At 43.1% G+C, this 24,049-nt stretch overlaps 1 protein-coding gene across 2 annotated transcripts in view; it reads right to left on the minus strand.

Moving 5' to 3' along the window:
* Window positions 1-24,049, minus strand: part of LOC126272925 (uncharacterized) — a 331,098-nt gene that overhangs the window by 111,919 nt on the left and 195,130 nt on the right. For both annotated transcript variants that reach the window (XM_049976217.1, XM_049976226.1), the window contains exon 2: window positions 13,417-13,626. In XM_049976217.1, the coding sequence (XP_049832174.1) occupies window positions 13,417-13,522 (106 nt within the window). In that variant the 5' untranslated portion in view covers window positions 13,523-13,626. The remainder of the gene's footprint in view (window positions 1-13,416; window positions 13,627-24,049) is intronic.

The raw sequence follows: 24,049 nt of genomic DNA on the forward strand, positions 1-24,049 counted from the left end.
CTGTTACGAAAAAGGAATAAATAATCGTGCTTAGGAGGAAAGACATAAGAGCATATACGTTCGAAAAGCAGCGTCATGTAAGTTACGTAAGTCAGTTACATGCAAAACTTGAGTCTATATTTTATTAAATATTACTCCTCTCGGGCTGCCCTTTCAAGTTCACTGTTCCATGAACATGGCGCAATAGGTCTGTGCAATGTGTAGTTGTGTTGCTAAAATTTTAAACATTTCTAGTCCAGTTTCCGTGTAAGAGAATAGTTTTACAGTTTATAGCAACGAAATGTAACTTCTCGAAAAAATGGCTCTGAGCACTATGGGACTTAACATCTTAGGTCATAAGTCCCCTAGAACTTAGAACTACTTAAACCTAACTAACCCTAAGGACATCACACACACCCATGCGCGAGGCAGGATTCGAACCTGCGACCGTAGCAGCCCCGTGGTTCCGGACTGCAGCGCCAGAACCGCACGGCCACCGCGGCCGGCGGTAACTTCTCGCAGTAATCCCGAGCTTGCTTATGTGTAACGCCTTTGACTGTCCAATATTAACAATTCTATTTTCGAACAGCGCTAAAAAGTTTTTTTTAAACGCAGTTAATTGTGGGTTACGATGCATGATCAACAGACCACAAAAAATGGACATATTCAGAAAATGTCTTAATACAAATGACATACACGTATACGTATTAATTCTAAGATCTTGGTAGACAGGAAGAATAATTTCAATGCAAAATGTTAATATTTAGCGAACTTTAAACTAATGGTGACATGGGGGTGACATGGCAGCTTATTTTCTAAGCCCAAAATGAAGCACATGAAGTTGTCAGCACGCTTCACGAAGGCACTGGCGGAAGGCTCGAGTTAGGCTTTTACTTTGGCAGTGACTCAGGACTGACATGACAAAAGCTCTTAAAACTTACGTCTTAGGACCACATCGTATAAACCAGAAGCGGAGCTACGTATTAAAGAATCTTGAATAACCTATTTTACGTAGAGTTCACAGATCATTTCCTTTCACCTACCAACGCGACGGCATCCCTACACGAATACCATTTCTTTCAGCAGACCACTGCTAAGTAGTACCAAACCTGCACGTCAGAACTCAATTCAAGCTGTTTGCACAAAGTGTCACGAATCCGCCGACACCAGCAATCTGAATGCAAACAAGAACGAGAAATCGCGAATGTGTGACCAATAGACCACGATGGTGCATTTTAGAGAAGCATACGGTAGCAGTAGTATTTGCGTGAACACTGTTTTAATTAACAACAACAGGGAGATTCCTCTCTCGCCTGGGTTGTAACCACGTAGGAGCGACGTTCAGTGTTGCTCCACAGCCGCAGGAATATTAATACAGCGAGTATATGCGAAATCTAACCAGCGCATTTATGATTCACCTCTGGGTCTGTACCACGAAATGGTCCCACACAGCAGCGAAACAAGTACTCAACGTATTGGCATGGTTTACAAAGAATAGAATGGGCTCAAAGGCTTTTGGCGTAATATACTACGTGTTGGGAAAGTCGCAGTTCGTAGTAATAGACGGCAAATCATCGAGTAAGACTGAAGTGATATCAAGTGTTCCCCAGGGAAGCGTCCTCTGACTTCTGTTCCTGATCTACATAAATGACCTGGGTGACAATCTGAGCAGTTCTCTTAGGTTGTTCGCAGATGATGCTGTAATTTACCGTCTAGTAAGGTCATCCAAAGACCAGTATCAGTTGCAAAGCGATTTAGAAAAGATTGCTGTATGGTGTGGCGCTACATAACGAAAAGTGCGAGGTGATCCACATGAGTTCCAAAAGAATCCGTTGGAATTCGATTACTCGATAAATAGTACAATTCTCGAGGCTGTCAATTCAACTAAGTACCTAGGTGTTAAAATTACGAACAACTTCAGTTGGAAAGACCACATAGATAATATTGTGGGGAAGGCGAGCCAAAGGTTTCGTTTCATTGGCAGGACACTTAGAAGATGCAACAAGTCCACTAAAGAGACAGCTTACACTACACTCGTTCGTCCTCTGTTAGAATATTGCTGTGCAGTGTGGGATCCTTACCAGGTGGGATTGACGCAGGACATCGAAAAGGTGCAAAAAATGGCAGCTCGTTTTGTATTATCACGTAGTAGGGGAGAGAGTGTGGCAGATATGATACACGAATTGGGATGGAAGTCATTACAGCAAAGACGTTTTTCGTCGCGGCGAAATCTTTTTACGAAATTTCAGTCACCAACTTTCTCTTCCGAATGCGAAAATATTTTGTTGATCCCAACCTACATAGGTAGGAATGATCATCAAAATAAAATACGAGAAATCAGAGGTCGAACAGAAAGGCTTAGGTGTTCGTTTTTCCCGCACGCTGTTAGGGAGTGGAATGGTAGAGAGATAGTATGATTGTGGTTCGATGAACCCTCTGCCAAGCATTTAAATGTGAATTGCAGTGTAGTCATTTAGATGTAGAAAAATCCTCGATTACACAACCGGGTAAGGCGTTCCTAGGGGCGTCCCAAACTTAACTATGTTCATAAGCTTGGTACACACAGATACAAAATCGGAATTACCGTAAGTTCAATCGATATAGAGTTCCTTAGAAATGTCATTAGAGACGAATGGAGAACGTTTTGGCTATGGTTTAGTTTATTCAATCTTGGAATTCGTACGAAGTGAATGACAGAAAACGAGACAAATCTTTGAATACTATAATGACTGGACCGCCTTCGGAATCCGCTACACACTAGTAAGAGTAACTGCACCTTCTCAGAGAGCATAGCCTCTAACTAGTTATAGTAATTAACTTACCAATATACCCATGCGCCAAGTGTAGACGCTTCAGACGGTACCAGTTACAATAACTTCTGAACTTTCTGCGCCAATAACGACAATAGTACTTTGCTTTTGCAACAAAGACAAAAAGTGCCAATACTAGTTCTTAGATATAAGATGGCTTTACCGTTGCGAAGGCAATATATACAGAGAGTGACGAGCACAATGAATACCACGTACAACCCAGGTATTTTTATTACTGACTCCTTTACTTTCATGCTACACGTTTTGCCATTAAGACGAGTCCACATTGCATCAGCTATAGGCGACTACTGCGTACGTCTTAGTTCTCAGCCACATCCTGTATGAAACCCACCCAAAAAACCAGCAAGAGAACTTGGTGGCACTGAGTAAGGATGAACATGATATCACGCACTAGAGGAATAATCGTTCTCTCCCCTTCTTATTTGCCAGGCAGTTGACAGGTGCACTGGTTAGTAGCTAGCTGCGCTCTGATTGGAGAACTGGATTGAGGAAGAGTATGCGAGTGTGTGTGTGTGTGTGTGTGTGTGTGTGTGTGTGTGTGTGTGTGTGTGTGTGTGTGTGTGTGTGTGTGTACTTGACTTGAAATACTTGTTTTGAGAAGCTGGAGGGCCGGCCAGCTGCTAGTATTTTATGTGAGCAGCTGACGAGCACGAACAAAACACTTTGGCAGGAATATGCGCATCCAGAAGTTCCACCGCAACAGCTGACCTCGCGTTAGTATGATCAGCTTTGATAATTTATTTATTTATTTATTTATTTATTGTTCAGCTAATTTAATCTATACAAGATGTAGCCTCTAAGTTTTTAAATACATTTTAAGAGGTTTTTCCAGGCATCTCTGTCCGCTGCTGTCTTATGCCAGTTGAAGCCCGCAATTTTCCTCAGTTCCTTATCCCAGCAACCAGGTGGTCTCCCTGGTGGTCTTCGATTTCCTCTGGGACTCCACTCAAACGGATTTTGTCCATCTTCCATCCTTCGTTCGTGCAATATGTCCTGCCCGCTGCCATTTTAGAGTCTTAACCCTTTCTATAATATCTTTTATGCCTGTTATTGCTCGAATGTCTGCACTTTTCTGTCGATCTTTTTTAGTGAGACCTCACTTTGATCTTTTCATTGCTCTCTGAGCATTTCTAAGGTTCCTTTAGAAAAATTCATTTAAGGTCCAAGTTTCACCCCTGTACGTTAAAACCGGTAGGACACACTGATCAACAACTTTCTGCTTTAAGTAGACAGGTATGTTAGATTTGAAAACTGTAGCATTCCTTCCGTAAGCCCTCCAACACAGTTTAATTCGATGAAAAATTTCAAGTTTCAAATCCCTTTTGTGTCAATTAATTGCCCCAGATAAATGTATTCTGTAACATTGTTTAGGATGTTGCCGTTCAGTGTTACTTCCCCTGCAGCTGCCCACATATGCATAACCTTAGTTTTAGAATGATTTATTTTAAGTCCAACTTCTTGACAACGATCTGTTAACTCTTTTAAAGAGGACTGCATTTCCATCTTACTGTTAGCTAGGACCACTATAGCGTCAGAAAATCTCAGGTTGGTGAGCCTTTTACCATTTATCCTTATTCCTCTGTTGTTCCAAATAATTTTGGACATAGCCCTCTCGAGAACTGCTATAAATAACTTCGGGGACGTAGGATCACCCTACTTTACTCCTTTTCCAATGGGAAATTCGCACTTGTTTTTCCCTATGTTGATGGATTCCACAGACGTGTCATGAATGTTGCACAATATGTTTATATATTTTCTTTCCACTCCTTGCTCGGCCAGTGCGTGTATGACTGCAGTGTGCCTGACAGAATCAAAGGCTTTTTCGGTCAATGAAGGCTATGCATAGTGGCCTTTCATATTCATTGGCTTGACTAATTACCTCACGCAGTGTGTTTATACGGTCGATTGTACTGAAACCACTGTGGAATCCAACTTGTTCTATGGGCTGTGCTGTCTCCACTACCATTTTAATGCGACTTATCAGAACTTTAGTGAACACTTTATATATAACAGAAAGTAAACTATTGGGGCGGTAGTTCTTCAGATCGTGAATACTTCCCTTCTTATGTAACAAGGTTATGTTTGCTTTGTTCCAGCAGGTTGGGATGGTGCCATTCTGTATACACGAAGTAAAGACTTTAGCCGGATGTTTTTCTGTTTCTCCCCTGTAAGCTTCAGTATGTCAGTAGTCAGACCATCGTGACCCCCTACTTTGCCATTCTTCATCTCGTTTATAGATTTTCGTATTTCTTAGGGGAGGATTTTGGGATCATCATCGTCATCGTCATCGTAAGGTTTTCCTAGTAGTTAATGTGTTATTTCATATAATTTACTATAAAAATTCTTTAGATGCTTTAAAGTTTCTTCCTTTTCCGTTATGCGCCCATTATCACCGTCAATTGCTATGATTTCGTTTTTATCAATCATAAGCTTTTGTTTAGCTTTCTTGCAGCTCCTATTCTCTAACGCCAATTTTATGGTGTTTTCATCGTATTTTTGTATGTCGGGTTTCATGTTATTCCTAATACACTTCCACAATTCTGAATATTCTATCTTGTCACAAGACGTTTTAATTTTCATCTCTCGCCTTTTGAAGAGTAAAGCTTTGGTTTCCGCCCTTAACTTTCCTGGTTGTTTAGTAACTGTTGTCAGTCCACCTATTTGTTTTGCAATTTCCATTATCGTTTCAGCTAGATTTTCTTCTGTTGACTCTTCTAATCTCACTCTAAGAGTACACTGAAAATCCTTTTTCCTATAGTTCAATTTATGCATACCTATAATTTCTTTTTCTGTGATGTTAGTTTTCTTCGTTCTTGTTGAGTATTACTGTTTAATTTCGCTCTTACCAGTCTATGGTCACTACCAGTGTTAAATTGATTTAAAAACGAAACATCTTTGATTATTAAGGTGTGATCTGAGATGATAAAATCTATTTCATTGTGGGTCTCATAATTTGGGCTTCTCCATGTCCATTTCCTATTATGGCGTTTCTTAAAAAAGTGCTCATGATTAATTTATTTTCTTCCGCAAACTGGATTACCCTTTCACCCATTTCGTTCCTCTCATCGATTCCATGGCAGCCTACTGAAAAATCACTCTGGTTTTTGATACCAACGTTGGCATTTAGGTCCCCAATTACCAGTTTAAAGTGGCGGTCTCGTCCTTTATTATATGCATTTTTTACTTCTTCATAAAATGCTTCTACATCATCTGAACAGCTTGCTGTAGGAGCGTATACTTTGACTATTTGTAGTTTGTACCTTTTTGATATTTTAATAACAAACCTTGCTTCTCTACTTCATGTTCCGTCTATTATTGATTCTTTGTCTTTTGCATTTTTATTTATTAGGAAACCCGTCCCTTTGTTCTACCATCTTTTTCTCCGAAGTGATACAAAACATTTCCTGACTTCAGAGTTACACTCTGTCCCCCTTTACGACGTACTTCACTCAGACAAACTACAGTCCATTTTCTTCAATTATTCTTCAATTTCGCTTAGTCTATATTCACCTACAAGTTACCTGCAGTTATATGTGAAGATGTACAGAGATCTGTTGTTTTCCTCTTCAATTGTTTTCTGTATGAGTGTCGCTAAAGCAGTACCCTCCCGGAGATCCGATAGTTGAGGGACTAATCCGGAATCTTTTGCATTAGCGGTACTCATCATAATAATAAGTCTTAAAGGTTTGAAGCTTAATCGCCACGCCTGCTTCAGAACGGATTGGCGATATCATTTCGCGGCCGCCTCTAAACCTGGGGTTCAGACGCCCTTGGCTGGCCGCCCCTCTGGAGTACAGACGCCGCCCTTATCGCTAGTTTTAGTCCACCCCGGGTATTTTATTTCCCCGGTACCAAACACATTTGGGAGATTTTCTCCTATCCGCTATCTGGGGAGGCGCCCGATGGGGGACTAGAAACCCCGCACAGGCAGCTCTGATAATCCTGCAGGTAAATGTACGATAATATACTTTCCGGTCTGGCTCTTCACTAACAATTTTCACAGGTCGTCCATCAGCGTAATACCAACTTCGGCAGTCAATATAGCTCTCCTTCCTCACTAGTTTGATGTCGACCAATTCTTCTTACTGTATCATGTTTACCTTTACTGCGCTTGTCTATGTGGCCAGTGCCTTTATTGTTTTACTTAGGCTACTTCATTGTCTCTTCCTGGGTATCTTTCTGCTACTTCTTCCAGTGCCAAGTAAATCGACACCTTTCACCATTTTCACAAAAAGTGGCCCCCTCTCTATTCAAGACTTTTCATGTTTTCTTCCTTAGTTTATTCGTGTCATTCCTCCTCTGAAGCCCGAGTTGGAGGCAATCTGATTACGTCAGTTAACAATGAGACAGCAAACGTGCGAGCGTCCCTGAACTACTGGAAGAGTTCTCTGATAAGCGTGCAGCATCTTGGTTCACTTGCCAATAAATACATTTGCTGTGTCTCTTATTTATAATTCACATTTAAATCTGTCCCTACATTCGACGCTGATGGATCACTACCAAGGATGTGTAGACCTTAGTTCTCAGGTCGACAGGGGGACAAATGAGTGATTACAACGTTTGCATCCTCTGAATTAATGGGTCTATCTGGTTAAATACCGACGAGCAGAATAGAGAATGTCCATAAATCGCGATATCTGTTCTCGAGAACCAGCTGAAAATGAATACACGCCCGATACTACTTTCCGTAAATTGCCGCCTGCATGTCCGAAGCGAACAGTAAAACCAGCCTGCAGCGAAGTGCACCCCAATAAGGCGCCCACACACGTCCAAGCAATATGACTTAAGACTTCGAATCGTGACCACTTCCCAACGTCTATGTGGATATTTCTGACGGATGAAACAACTTCAACGGTCCTCAGAAGTAGAAACATAGAACTAGGTCGGAACAAGCTTGTAGGAGCGTTGCAGGGTAGGTTACGCTGAGAAAAAAGAGCTATACATTGCGCCCTTTCCGATTTAATTGGCCGTCCGAGGTGGCCGAGCGGTTCTAGGCGCTACGGTCTGGAACAGAGACCGCTACTGTCGCAGGTTCGAATCCTGCCTCGGGCATGGATATGTGTGATGTTCTTAGATTAGTTAGGTTTACGTAGCCTCAGAAGTTGAGTCCCATAGTGCTCAGAGCTATTTGAAAAATTTGAACCGACTTAGTTAGCATTGAAGTTGGCCAATCAAGCAGTTGCGTGCGTAAATTCAAAAGACCCGCCAGACAATTAGCGTCAATATATGAATGTGCGGCGTCTGTCCTTCCAGACTTGTCCGAAAGAACAGACAACACATTCATATAGCTGTTTCGCCTCGACGTACACAAATCGAAGCTGTGGCATGAGGCTCGACTGGTGCCGTCAGAGGATCACTTGAGAGATTGAATGGTTTTCAGCGATGAAAGGAGATTCAGTATGCACGCAAGTGATGGTGGTTTGAGCGTTCGACGTAGACCTGGTGAGCGCTGTCTCGTAGAATACAGTAGTCAGACACAATGGTGCCACTTCAGGCCTTATTGCCTGCATCTACATCTACATACACACTCTGCGAGCCAACTGACGGTGTGTATGGTGGAGGGTACCCTGAGTACCTCTATCGGTTCTCCCTTCTATTCCAGTCTCGTATTGTTCGTGGAAAGATGGACCGTCGGTATGCTTCTGTGTCGGCTCTAATCTCTCTGATTTTATCCTCATGGTTTCTTCGCGAAATATACGTAGGAGGGAGCGATATACTGCTTGACTCTTCGGTGAAGGTATGTTCTCGAAACTTTAACAAAAACCCGTACAGAGCTACAGAGCGTCTCTCCTGCAGAGTCTTCCACTGGAGTTTATCCATCATCTCTGTAACGCTTTCGCGATTACTAAATGATCCTGTAACGAAGCGCGCTGCTCTCCGTTGGATCTTCTCTATCTCTTCTAGCAACACTATCAGCAGTATTCAAGCAGTAGGAGAATAAGTTTACTGTAACCTACTTTCTTTGTTTTCGGATTGCATTTCCTTAGGATTCTTCCAATGAAACTCAGTCTGGCATCTCCTTTACCGACGATCAACTTTATTTGATCATTCCATTTTAAATCACTCCTAATGCTTGCTCCCAGATAATTTATGGAATTAACTGCTTCCAGTTGCTGACCTGATATTTTGTAGCTAAAAGTTAAGGGATCTATCTTTCTATGTATTTGCAGCACATTACACTTGTCTACATTGACATTCAATTGCCATTCTCTGAACCATGCGTCAATTCGCTGCAGATCCTCCTGCATTTCTGTACAATTTTCCATTTTTGCAACCTCTCGATACACCACAGCATCATCTGCAAAAAGCCTCAGTGAACTTCCGATGTCATCCACCAGGTCATTTATGTATATTGTGAATAGAAACGGTCCTATGACACTCCCCTGCGGCACACCTGAAATCACTCTTACTTCGGAAGACTTCTCTCCATTGAGAATGACATGCTGCGTTCTGTTATCTAAGAACTCCTCGATCCAATCACACAATTAGTCTTTTAGTCCATAAGCTCTTACTTTGTTCATTAAACGACTGTGGGGAACTGTATCGAACGCCTTTCCGAAGTCAAGAAACACGGCATCTACCTGGGAATCCGTGTCTATGGCCCTCTGAGTCACGTGGACGAATAGCGCGAGCTGGGTTTCACACGAGCGTCTTTTTCGAAACCCATGCTGATTCCTACAGAGTAGATTTCTAGTCTCCAGAAAAGTCATTATACTCAAACATAATACGTGTTCCAAAATTCTACAACTGATCGACGTTAGAGATATAGGTCTATAGTTCTGCTCATCTGTTCGACGTCCCTTCTTGAAAACGGGGCTAGAAGTGTGCTTGCCCATAGTCCCATAGCTAATATGCAGTTCGCAATATTTGGTGTTGACACGTCTCGTTTCATAAGTCATCTTATTTGCGCTGTGGTAGCTGCTCGATCTGCCACCCCTGCCTTGCAATACGACAATTCCGGAGGGCATCTGTGCTGCGTGGACGTTCAGAACCTCATCTACCCATGTGAGAATGTTCACGTGATCACTGGTACCAGTATCGTTGCACAACTGACGCAGCACCTGCAACTTGTGTGGTAATTCTCGGAAAGGACCATCCCGCTACACGGAAGGCCACAATTTGACCTCTTTCAATTTCGCTCATTTGGCTGTAGAAAGCCAGAGTGCGTCTCCGTATTATTGTTCTCTGTCTGCTTGCGTCACACGTTTGCAACACACTTAAAAGCAGTAATCACCTCTTTTTACTTATAGGTATGATGAAGACATGGATTATTGGTAAGTACAGCCCAGACCTTCGCCGCCTAAAAGAAGACAGCTGGAAGAGGAACGATTGGTTTTATCTCATTTCGTAATATGAGGCGATACTATAGCCCAGAAAGTTTATTCGTGTGCACAGCAGCTCTAGAAGCAATGTTTTATACACACTACGAAATCATTAGTCTCTTCAGTGTAAGTAGTAAGTTCCCGCCAGACGACTGCAAGGAGGTACTACGCCCAGTTTATTTCATATTAAATTGTAAATCACATCTCTGGTTATAGTCTGGTGAAAATTTTGTCATTTTATAAATGTAGTATAACTGCAGAGCCAAACATAGGGAATAAAAAGGTTGTAAGTGGGCTGTTTAGGTTTTTGTGTTGGTAACGCCACGTAGCGCTCTGAATGAAAATCACTGACTGTGCTGTGTGAAGTCTGTGACTGGTTGTACTCTTTGTTGGAATATCCGCTATTGTAGTGTTGGGCAGTTGGGTGTGAACAGCGCGTAGCGTTGTGCAGTTGGTGGAAAGCCGCCAGCAGTAGTGGATGTGGGAGGAGAGGTGGCGGAGTTTTGAGAGCGGACGATCTGGACGTGTGTCCGTCATAAAAAGGAAATTTTTAAGACTGGATGTCATGAACTGATATATTATGACTTGAACACTAGTAAGGTAAATACATTGTTTGTTTTCTGCCTGTCAGCAGTTAGCGCCTTCAGTAGTTAAAATTTTTTTTTTTTTTTTGCTGGCAGTAATGGCACTCGCTGTATTGCAGCAATTCGAGTAACAAAGATTTTTGTGAGGTAAGTGATTCATGAAGGGTATAGGTTATTGTTAGTCAGGGCCATTCTTTTGTAGGGATTACTGAATGATTGCGTTGCGCTAAAAAAAAAATAGTGTGTCAATTTTGTGATGATCAGAATAAGTAAAGAGAGAACCGTATGTGTACGTCCAGTTTTGCTCAGCTATTAGAAAATCAAATAACGTAAGAGGTATTCCAGAACAATTATGCTTCATTTTTCTAAGGGGACGTTTCGAGGTGGACCCGTTGAAGTGCGAACATAATTTTTATTTTCTGTAACCATACTGAGAACTACGCGTTCGTGTACACAATGTAACGGGTAGTGGTTTACAGAAAACGTTATCTGAAAGTAAAGGTTTGTTTAAATTGAGAAAATTTTGAGTTTTTACAGCTTCTAAGAACATCTAAGTCAGCCATAGACTATACCGAGTCGTCAACAGTGATGGAGTATGGAGTTGTCAAGCCGACTAAAAATTTCTAATGCAGCGGCCTCTGAAGACAACAGATTTTCTTTTTTGGTTGCAAATGCAATCTACTTTTTATTTTTATCCCAGCAGCTTCCTATAACAGAAGCAGAATTTTTTCGAGTACTGCATCAAAAGCTACTTAGTCCGTCATCATTAGAACTATTCTTGCCGATAATGATTGATTACGTTTCTGATTATCCCAGTAAGATGTTACAAATTGCTGTAATGTTCTAACAACCAAGCATCATTTACGAAATTTACGATAAAAGTAATCGCGATCAGATGAGAATAAGCTGGCCTAAATAGTCGAAACTACAACTTTGATTCAATCAAAACCACATTAAAATCCCGACATCCTCATTCAAGGCCGCCTCTTCACGAGTTTACTAAGGGAGTCATACAGAGTGTTACAAAAAGGTACTGCCAAACTTTCAAGAAACATCCCTCACACACGAAGAAAGAAAATATGTTATGTGGACATGTGTCCGGAAACGCTTACTTTCCATGTTAGAGCTCATTTTATTACTTCTCTTCAAATCACAATCATGGAATGCAAACACACAGCAACAGAACGTACCAGCGTGGCTTCAAACACTTAGTTATAGGAAATGTTCAACATGACATTCTGGAGCAGTCGGGTGTTCTGCCGGATGTTCGTGTCAAACTTGCACAATATTTCGACAGTGTGCCTCACTGTCTTCCTCAGGTGCGTCCCAGGAAGCACCTGAGGAAGACAGTGAGGCACACTGTCGAAATATTGTGCAAGTTTGACACGAACATCCGGCAGAACACCCGACTACTCCAGAATGTCAGCATTTCGCCGGGAAAGCATGAAATCATAAATGTTCAACATGTCCTCCGTTAGCGAGGATACATCCATTCACCCTCCGTCGCATAGAATCCCTGATGCGCTGATGCAGCCCTGGAGAATTGCGTATTGTATCACAGCCGTCCACAATACGAGCCCGAAGAGTCTCTACATTTGGTACCGGGGTTGCGTAGACAGGAGCTTTCAAATGCCCCCATAAATTAAAGTCAAGAGGGTTGAGGTCAGGAGAGCGTGGAGGCCATGGAATTGGTCCGCCTCTACCAATCCATCAGTCACCGAATCTGTTGCTGAGAAGCGTACGAACGTTTCGACTGAAATGTGCAGGAGCTCCATTGTGCTTTAACCACATGTTGTGTCGTACTTGTAAAGGCAAATGTTCTAGCAGCACAGATAGAGTATCCCGTATGAAATCATGATAACGTGCTCAATTGAGCGTAGGTGACTGACGAAACTAAAATGAGCTCTAACATGGAAATTAAGCGTTTCCGGACGCATGTCCACATAACATCTTTTCTTTATTTGTGTGTGAGGAATGTTTCCTGAAAGTCTGGCCGTACCTTTTTGTAACACCCTGTATAGCTGAGTGTGTTCAGTTGTTGAACTTCTTTACAAAGCGAATCTGTCTATTCGACTGGTACGGCTCACAGTTTAGTCAGTTTCAGGAACTACATTTTTACAATATAAGATTGCGCTCTGGAGATGAAAAACTTGCAGAGCCAATAGGTTGTGTTTTCTCTTTTAGTACCAAGACTAGCGGTGTACAGTATGTAATCCGAAACTTTTCTTGCCACACTTGTTTAACAATGCCCAACACTAAGACATTAAGAACAACAGGTGTAGGCACTTAATAACCAAAAATTTCATCAGCATCGGGAGAAAAGAAAGAGTGGTGGTGGTGGTGGTGGTGGTGGTGGTGGTGGTAAGTTCCTATGGGGAAAGTGCTGAGGTTATCGGTCCCTAAGCTTACAAACTACTTAATGTAACTTACGCTAAATACAAAACACGCACACGCACACGAGGGAGGACTAACCTTAGACAGGGGGACTGCCGCGCGAACCGTGGTAAGGCGACTGAAACCGCGGGGCTACCTCGTGCCATGGGGAAACAGGGAGGGAAAGAGGGAGGGAGGGAGATTCATGATCTTACTTTTTAGAAACGATGCATAAATTAATGTTAATCCCTACCGAAGCAATATAACTCTTTAAAGTGACAGTGATGAGCGGCTAATTAACTGTTGAAATTGTGGTCGAATACTTACTTGAGGAATGCACGAAGAACAGGAGTTTCAGCGGCAAGAGTTCCTTGTGGCGGAAGTCTGTGATGATCCGCCTGAAGAAGGCCTTGAGGAAAACTTTGGTTCCCATCTCGCTGGTGGCGGCTCGGCGGTGGCGCGGTTGCTGCTGGCAGGTGTCAGCTACTCGTGCTCTCGGCTGTTAGGCGCTGGCTGCGTCCATAGCCGCTGGCCGTCCTGCAACATAGCCCAGTCGCCGTTGAAGAGCGCCTCCCTCACGACGGCACTGCAGTCTCTGTCTTGCCTCTAGGGACGTACTGCTAAGTACTTTCTCTAAAGAGTGCTTCAAAGCTGCTACGTGCTTAAAGAACAGCATCACGAACAAGCATATTTATCGACGACTGTTTTCTGTGAAGGGAGTGTTTTCACATCACGAATACCATCACGTCAGGTTGAAAGGACGTTCCTTGACGTTAAATACATAATTATTACTTGCAATATTTCCCTTACACACGCACCCATTCTCTTACATTTATTTTCCTTGTATTGTCTGTAGAAGACAGTGGAAGCATGCATGTCAGATGCTGCATGTCAGATGCTGCATTGGATATTACTTTTGAATACATCTCGGGAGCAGACGGTAATCAATGTTATTACTAACAGTTACTATTAAAATCAGTCTTTTATCACAAATTTATTTATTCTGATAACCGGTTTCGACTACACCTGTGGTTATCTTCAGACCAAAATTCTGTACGAGCAGGAGCCGCCTCCTGGTAAATCACTGCAGTGACTCCTGCTCAAACAGCGTTTTGGTCTGAAGGTGACTTCAGGCGTGGCCGAAACATGTTATCAGAATAAATTTGCGATCGAGGCATAATTGAATAGTAACTATCTGCATTGGATAATTGTGTTCTTCAGATCAAGAAACTTTCACTTAACATGACACAGTGACTAAAATGATAACTTAACTGAAACTGAGTGTCGGTAGTTATATAAGCGTTAAGCAACAATCGTCGACGTCCGCATATCGCCATCTTCCTAAATTAACATCTGCTGTATTTAAAAATTTAATATTACTAGAAATATAATAGAAAAATGAATTTCATGAGGTCACAGTCGTTACGCTATTTGTAAAGATCGTCGTCATGTGCAGTACACTGGATAACTATGCGAATGTTTTTTCAGTGTTTCGTAACTCGGTCGGTATAAAGTGAACCAATAAAGGATCGCTCTGTTGTCTGCAAACCTTTCCCTCAAGGACCGGTATATGAAGTTGGAACTTATGTCAAACACGGTCCCTTGGCGCTGTCAGCTTTTAAGTCAATGCAGTCATCAAAGCTACAACCATAGATGTCATGTATTTCGATACTTGGAAACGCTTATCAAAATCGATATACGTTTTGTGCCTGTTGGTTTAGCGGTAAACACGTGTGTGGAAACAGAGGTCGCGGGGTCTAAACTCCATCGGACAATGAATTTTTCACTCTTCGTTTTAAGCTAGTCTTCACCTCTTAACCATGTAATAAGTCGCCAGAAAAAACACGTGATTCAAATTCCACGTTAATCTGTAGGTTTACTTTCCCCGCTGGATGACAGAGGTAGATAAGGGACACTCAAGTCGGCTGATATAAAGACTTGCTACACGAAATTATTATCCATATACACAATTATGTTTGTAAAGATCGCTCACAGCACGATACCTACTCTCACTTTTTAGGGTTTTTCCTATCTTTGGGTCACAGTTTTTATTTATTAAAAGTACCACACAATTTCGATATCAGCTTTAGTTGTTACCACTTGTTTACATACTCGCATTTAAGAGGATAAAGCTGTGTGCTGTCACACTAACGTCTTTCATGCCATCTAGTTCGTGCTTTGTACTTTACAATGTTAAATTACATATTTACCACCAGACGAAAAGCTGTTTCATCCGATATCTGAATGGTAATTCTTCGGTGGCTTGTCGAATAAATCTGGATAAATGTGTGAACAAAGAATGACGATATAATTGTACGGAGACGTGACGTTACACCTTTTGGCAATAAAACTAAAGTTAGCAAGAAGAGGCGTTGCATGCAAGGGATGCGACTGCTCAAACTAAGTACACTCCTGGAAATTGAAATAAGAACACCGTGAATTCATTGTCCCAGGAAGGGGAAACTTTATTGACACATTCCTGGGGTCAGATACATCACATGATCACACTGACAGAACCACAGGCACATAGACACAGGCAACAGAGCATGCACAATCTCTGCACTAGTACAGTGTATATCCACCTTTCGCAGCAATGCAGGCTGCTATTCTCCCATGGAGACGATCGTAGAGATGCTGGATGTAGTGCTGTGGAACGGCTTGCCATTCCATTTCCACCTGGCGCCCCAGTTGGACCAGCGTTCGTGCTGGACGTGCAGACCGCGTGAGACGACGCTTCATCCAGTCCCAAACATGCTCAATGGGGGACAGATCCGGAGATCTTGCTGGCCAGGGTAGTTGACTTACACCTTCTAGAGCACGTTGGGTGGCACGGGATACATGCGGACGGGCATTGTCCTGTTGGAACAGCAAGTTCCCTTGCCGGTCTAGGAATGGTGGAACGATAGGTTCGATGACGGTTTGGATGTACCGTGCACTATTCAGTGTCCCCTCGACGATCACCAGAGGTGTACGGCTCCCCACACCATGTTGCCGGGTGTTGGCCCTGTGTGCCTTGGTCGTATGCAGTCCTGATTGTGGCGCTCACCTGCTCGGCGCCAAACACGCATACGACCATCATTGGCACCAAGGCAGAAGCGACTCTCATCGCTGAAGACGACACGTCTCCATTCGTCCCTCCATTCACGCCTGTCGCGACACCACTGGAGGCGGGCTGCACGATGTTGGGGCGTGAGCGGAAGACGTCCTAACGGTGTGCGGGACCGTAGCCCAGCTTCATGGAGACGATTGCGAATGGTCCTCGCCGATACCCCAGGAGCAACAGTGTCCCTAATTTGCTGGGAAGTGGCGGTGCGGTCCCCTACGGCACTGCGTAGGATCCTACGGTCTTGGCGTGCATACTTGCGTCGCTCCGGTCCGGTCCCAGGTCGACCGGGACATGCACCTTCCGCCGACCACTGGCGACAACATCGATGTACTGTGGAGACCTCACGCCCCACGTGTTGAGTAATTCGGCGGTACGTCCATCCGGCCTCCCGCATGCCCACTATACGCCCTCGCTCAAAGTCCGTCAACTGCACACACGGTTAACGTCCACGCTGTCGCGGCATGCTACCAGTGTTAAAGACTGCGATGGAGCTCCGTATGCCACGGCAAACTGGCTGACACTGACGGCGGCGGTGCACAAATGCTGCGCAGCTAGCACCATTCGACGGCCAACACCGCGGTTCCTAGTGTGTCCGCTGTGCCGTGCGTGTGATCATTGCTTGTACAGCCCTCTCGCAGTGTCCGGAGCAAGTATGGTGGGTCTGACACACCGGTGTCAATGTGTTCTTTTTTCCATTTCCAGGAGTGTATTTGGCAGCCACAGCGCTCACTACTTATTTTTAATTTACTGATTTCGCTCTTCAAATGAACGAGAGCATCATCGGAATTACACAGTTTAAAGTTGGCTGACAGAACCAAAGATTGCGCTTAAAGTTAATTGTACTATAGTACTTAAAATTACGTTTAAAGTACAGTAGATTAAACTGACATTGGCACTGTCAACGTTTCATATTGTACTATACTTTAAAAGCAAGTTGAAGTGTTATAGCATAGTTAGCTTAATCGTCAGTGCTGTCAGGTAACTTTAAATGAACAAGAGCATCACCAGAACATATAAAGAGGTAAACCGATAAATAAAAAATATTAAGTGGGACTTGGGGCCATTTTCAGAACCAAAACAAAATTCCATATGGACAAAGTTGGCGAACAGCTGGTTGACAAAATGATAGAAAAAAAGAGACTGGATCATACGCTTATCCATATAAATATTTGCTTGTACACACCAACAGTTACCAAGCGATACGTGCGTGATTAGCCTCCTCCTTGAAATACAAGTGTAATTTCCCTTTGGATCGTGTTCCGTTGTTAGCGCTGAAATCAAGTTTTACAAATAAAGCTGAAGAAAATTCAGTATCCTTTGAAACCTGACACAATAAAACACCAGTTCTTTATCATTTTGTTTTCAGAAATAATATTCAAAAATTCGCCATAATGCTGACTTTTTAAACTAAGACTCACGTGGCTAGCAGAAAATCACAGCACACATTTCTACTGTATCAACACCAAAACTTATAGCGTAGCTCTTGCGCTCTAGTTTCCTTTGGGAGTGAGTCACTTATGGTTTCTGAGTTGGTTAGACCCGAAGCCGTCGGCCACGGCTCTGGTACGACTCATGAATCCTCTGCAGCTGCAGTGCGACAACTGCTTATGAGGCCGGCCGTGGTGGCCGAGCGGTTCTAGGCGCTTCAGTCTGTAACCGCGCGACCGCTACGGTCGCAGGCTCGAATCCTGACTCGGGCATGGACGTGTGTGATGTCCTTAGGTTAGTTAGGCTTAGGTAGTTCTAAGTTCTAGGAGAGTGATGACACATTTAGTCCCATAGTGCTCAGAGCCATTTGAACGTTTCCGAACGCAATTTTAACGCTGAGATAAAGATGTAATAAATTAGCGTACTCCACTTGTCAAGTCGAGAAATTAATTTATTTATAATTTATTTATGTCACCTGGTATGTATCTTACATATGACCAGACATCCTCAGTAAATATAGCAGTATGTGTAGTTCATGATTTGGAAAGTTGTTTACATACCGTAGTTATCAATGGAGGATTACCGTGTAAGGTTTCGCCAGGTGTATTTCAGGTCGACTTCTCAGATGGTTCGAGTGCTCCCGGCTACCGCTATTTCTTTTTCTTTTTCAGAACAGCAGTTGGATCATTTATTTCGGTGTTTGGGAAATAGACAGCAAGGAGAGCCTAAGGCGACGAGTTTTATATAACATTTGCTCCGAGGTCAAGCCGTTCAGGATGTGAACAGGAAGTTACAGACCGTGTATAAAATGTTTCTTTTAAAATATTCAGCAATGTCTGCGTTAGTTATGTACCAGTTCTCATTAAATGAGGTGTACTTGCAATTAACTGTGGCATACAAGTTAGTTTTCCATTAAAGTAATTTTACAAATAAAAGCATAAATCCGGAGTGAATTTTTCACCCTGCAGCAGAGTGTGCACCGATATGAAACAGTGTGGTAGGCTGAGACTCGAACTCAGGACCACTGCCTTTCGTTGTCAAGTGCTCTACCGACTGAACCACCCAAACACGACTAATGCTCCGTCCTCGCACGTTTATTCCCGCCAGTGCCTCGTCTCCTACCTTCCAAATTTGCCCACGAAAGGCAAAGGTCAGGAGTTAGAGTCTCGGTCTGGCGAACAGTTTTGATTTGTCAGGAAGTTTGAAGATCATAAATATTTTATGCTTGTCATTGCATGAGGAATTCCATATTTCTCAGAATAACTTGTTATGAGTGGGTCTCGATTTAAAGAGTATAATATATAACGATTTGCTTTAACATGTTGAAACGTTACTATACTCTTTACATTAAAAATGTTTACATCATTAAATTTGAAATAACCATAGCTTCACACGACTAATAATCTAAATGGGTGGAAATTTCCGTATTCGTGAGTGCAAAAGGGAAATCAAACATCTACGATATTTGAACGAGATGTATCCGTTAATCTTTGTACCTGCTATTTATTAACGCATAAAGTGAAAGCTTACTGTCGCAGAGAATTTAGACGGTTGTGCATGTTTTCATTTAGTTATTTTTGGAATGACAAATTGTTATTAAACATTGGTATTTATGCATTCGGGGATTTTTCTACCAAATATATGTAGTAAATCTGTTTTATTTTGAAGCGTTTGTAAATCACGACCACCACTTACTGTAGGACACGCCGGCGCCGATACTGACCGACTTCTCACTGCGTTGATACTCATCCATCTCGAGGTTCAAGAATGTCGACAGATTCCACAGCAAAACACCTAAACCAATGGAAAAACTCCCAATTTCAGAAAATTGCATCTGTACTGGAAACTACAGTCCCGCCAAAATGCTGACTACGCTCACTACTATTGAGAGGCCAAAATTTCCTGAGTTGTCAAGAATTGGTTGTCGTCATTACAAGGCAAGAGAGCCTCATAGATTCCTGAACTCCTGTTCGAGAGAGAGAGAGAGAGAGAGAGAGAGAGAGAGAGAGAGAGAGAGAGAGAAGACCACTATGGTTATTGTAGGATACATGACTATTGACTGAACAGAAATAGATACCTGTAACCAGTCACTTGTGAAATATTTGTTTATTTCCATAAATTAGTTTTCCGAACGTTTTCAGGCGCATCTCCAAAGTCAGAGGTAGCTTTTTTTTTTAGCGTGGCGCTGTGTGCTGGCTCTATGACAAGATGATAGGAGATGTTAACGTATCGCCGCGATTGGTATACGGCAAGTGCGTGTCGAAAAAAGAATTTGTTTATTGACAGCAACAGTAAGGGGGGTGTAGTTTATAATGGTAGCTTCCATTTTCATTGACTATTCGTCACGCAGTTAAATCAGAATTCTGTACAAACAGTATATAATCGAAATAAAACTTCTAGTAAAAGTAAAAAGCCGAACGATGCCCTTGTGATTCCTCACGCGATGCCTTTCATAAATGACCTTGCTTTGAACTGTAGTCGTTCTCGAAATGGTCAGGTCGACGCAAACACTATCATGAAAAGTATGCGGACACCGGTTAATAGAACTAATCTGTGATGCGTCCAACTTTCTCCTTTATGACTGCTTTGCTGAGGACATGTGTCTGTTGAATGAAGCCCTTTCTTCCTCAACAGCCGAAAATGGAGGATGTAGTGATGTTGGGGGTGTGGAGGGAAGTCGACATTCCAACTCACTGGGTGTTGCATTGGGTTCACGTCGGGACTCTGGGCAGGGCAGGCCAATCCGTGTCAGGAATGATGTCCACAAACCATTGTGTCACACGTGCTGTTTTATAATAACGTTCACTGTCACGCTGAGACGAAAAAATCATCCGCGAACTGTCCTCTACTGTTCGCTGTACACAATACTGTAAAACGTGTTGATATCAAAGTTCCTGGCAGATTCAAACGGTTTGCAGGACCGAGACTCGAATTCGGGACCTTTGCCTTTCGCGGACAAGTGCTCTACCAACTGAGCTACCCAAGCACGACTTACGCCCCGTCCTCACAGCTTTACTTCCGCCAGTACCTCGTCTCCTACCTTCCAAACTTGCCCGCGAATGGCAAAGGTCTCGAATTCGAGTCTCGGTCCGGCACACAGTTTTAAACTGCCAGGAAGTTTCATATCAGCGCACACTCCGCTGCAGAGTGAAAATCTGATTCGTGTTCATATCCTTCCTCATTTACCGTTTTCTTAAACTCAATAAGGGGACCAGACACTAACCACGAATAACGCCCCCATGCCATAACAGCTCCTCCGTACTTCACCGTTAGTACTACACATGATGGCCAGTGACGTTTTCCAGGCATGCGCCAAACCCATATTATTGTCACAGAGTACAAAGTGATTCACCAGTCCAAATCACTCGTTTCTTATCATCCACCGTCCAGTAGCGTTGCTCTTTGCATTCCCTGAAGCACGACTTAGCATTGACTGCAGGAGTGTGTAGCTTAAGAGAAGCTGATCGATCACTGTACCAATTCTAACTCCGTACACACAGTCATTCAGCTACATGGACTGCTAGGAGCACTTCCGAGCTCACAAGTGATTCCTTCCGCTGATTTCATACGATGTTTCCTACCACCCTCCGCAATGCTCGACGGTCCTTATCCGTCAGTACATGAGGTCTGCTAGTGTCTGTTTAGCTGTGGGAGTTCCTTTGCGTTTCCACTCCTCAGTCACATCACCAACATTCGACGCGGGCAGCTTTAGAAAGGTTGGAATGTCCCTGATGGATTTGTTACTCGGGTGACTATCGCTAGTCATTTTTCCAAGTTACTGAGTACTCCTGACTACTGCTGTGCTTTACTGTTTCCTTATTGGCAACACCGCACTCCCCGTCTCCTTTTATACTAGTGGATGAGTCATTCATGACCCTTTGTGGTCAATTCCACCTTGCATTGCGGTGTCCGGATCCTTTTGATCGGATAATTTATCTGCATCAAGCTACTTGGTATTTCAGGTAATACAGTGACGTAAGATTTTCATAAACCAGTTAATGGAAATCCCACTGGCTAACGAGAACAACACGTTTCTGCTGGGCAATGCCAAGCAGACTTACGTAGTTGGATTAATTAGGGTCTCGGAAAGAATCTCAACTGAACAAAGTAACCTTTGGGGGACAATACGAGATAACCCTCTGCTCCCTGCCTCTACCCTACTCTGTTTCAGGCTGCGCCCTACGCATTACGTTCCCAACACTCATAGCTCCCACTGAAGTATTCTTCGTGTGTCGATAGCTCAAATCCTCACCCGGTCATCCGTTATTTATGCGTTTTCCCTACACGATCTCTGCCGAGATTGTTCCCTCACCCAACCCACAGCCCAATGCCTTCCTCGTCCCTCTGGATCCATGCCAATACTTTACTTTCAGTAAACGACAAGACGCCACTATCTGAAGTATCTTCAGAAGTTTCGATGTCTTCCACTGTGGCTGGCCTGTGCTTCTGTCTGTGAAAGTACTACCAGACTTCAGGATTGCAAAACTGTCAGTAACAATTCGATGAGGCTCATATACCTTCTGTCGTTTTGTCTTTTGCACCAGCTGACTGCTGTATCTCTACCCTATTCTGTCATTACTCCTGATGGAACAGCAACTTCCCTCACAGCTGCTTCTATACGCTCCGCCACAACTGATTGGGGAGGGGTTCCAGTTGTCTCGTCTTTTCTTACGCGGTAATCATCCTTTGGCCCCGCTATGTTGTTTGTTGTTGCATGCGATGGAGCAATGTACGTATTTTTCCACTTGACACACGGATGCATGTGCGAGTGAAATTTAAGGATAGTGGAGAATATTTTCCATGAGACACAGAAGCTACTGAATCGTTTGACATCAAAGATGGCATATGTGTATCAGTTACTGGAAGGTGCAAGGAGGATGACTGATTTACCTGTGAATCTGCTTCTGGCGGACAGGGTTATTTAAGGTTTCGTGCTGTTTCTAGGTGGTTTTCCGCGTTTCAATTCTCCAGAGGACTGACTGCAACTTGCTGGTTATTGATGCTTTTAACTAGAGAGTCTGACGCATTATCCCTTTCTTCTGGGTCAACAGCTCGTGGTCGTGCGGTAGCGTTCTCGCTTCCCGCGCCCGGGTTCCCGGTTTCGATTCCCGGCGGGGTCAGGGATATTCTCTTCCTCGTCATAACTGGGTGTTGTGTGATGTCCTTAGGTTAGGTAGGTTGAAGTAGTTCTAAGTTCTAGGGGACTAATGACCATAGATATTAAGTCCCATAGTGCTCAGAGCCATTTGAACTTTCTTCTGAGAAAATATTGTTGTAATTCCATGTTTTTCATCTTTATCGAAAATTAACGACCCATATTCTGACTATTCTACACGATCTGAGCTCTAGTTTCTTCATCAAAAGATTGAGTGTTGGTGCAGGAGTAATCAGTGAAAAGGTACCACACTCCCGATATACTCCTTGCACAAAGAATGCAAGTCAGAAAGAGGCTTAAGTAACGACACTCAGCAGCCGCGTTTGGTGTGTTGTTTACAAAGAATAAGATTCATGTTTCCCATTATGACCGTTCATACTGTTGGATCATACACTGTCATGAGCATTATCATTTGTTGAGAGACAGGTATAAATGATTGGCACCTATTTCTAGAACTTCAGTTCACCCATATCTTCTTCGTCGTATTTTGGAAGTCGGACATACGGATTGTAGCCCAAACGATTTCACGTCCTTCCCAAACTACAGATGCACACACTTAAGCGTAGAGTCCGTTATTGAAGAGGGCCGATTGCTCAGTAGCAGTAAGGATGAGTACATTGCAAAAAAGATTTTAGTTGTTCAAAAATGTCTGAGCACTATGGGACTCAACTGCTGTGGTCATTAGTCCCCTAGAACTTAGAACTACTTAAACCTAACTAACTACTTAAACCTAACTAACCTAAGGACATCACACACATCCATGCCCGAGGCAGGATTCGAACGTGCGACCGTAGCAGTCGCACGGTTCCGGACTGCGCGCCTAGAACCGCGAGACCACCGCGGCCGGCGATTTTAGTTGTCTTCATACTTTCCGGCTGTATCTCCGCATTATTTGATACACACTAATTGCTTAGCTGCAGCCAACTTTTACGTAAACGCTACTTGATCTCTGCCAAGTTCTCGAGAGTAAATTAAAAGTACACGATGTCCGTGACAGCCTATTTCACATTTTTAACATCACCAGTAATGATAATATTGCTAGTGGTGGCACTGCTGCAACGCTGGTCAGTTCAGTTCATGCATTTGTGTTTAGAGCAGACATAAGTGGTAGTTAATGTATCTGTCTATAACCCGTGTACGTGTGTAAAAATCATTTCGACTGAAATGATGACTGGGAATTTGGCAGAAATTTGTAGCCTCTTCATATTATGCAGTTCAGAATGGCTATATCCAAATTAAGAATCACGGTACCATTACGCTCTGACCAGTAC

This window comes from Schistocerca gregaria, chromosome 1 (assembly GCF_023897955.1).
Source record: "Schistocerca gregaria isolate iqSchGreg1 chromosome 1, iqSchGreg1.2, whole genome shotgun sequence".
Taxonomy (NCBI): domain Eukaryota; kingdom Metazoa; phylum Arthropoda; class Insecta; order Orthoptera; family Acrididae; genus Schistocerca; species Schistocerca gregaria.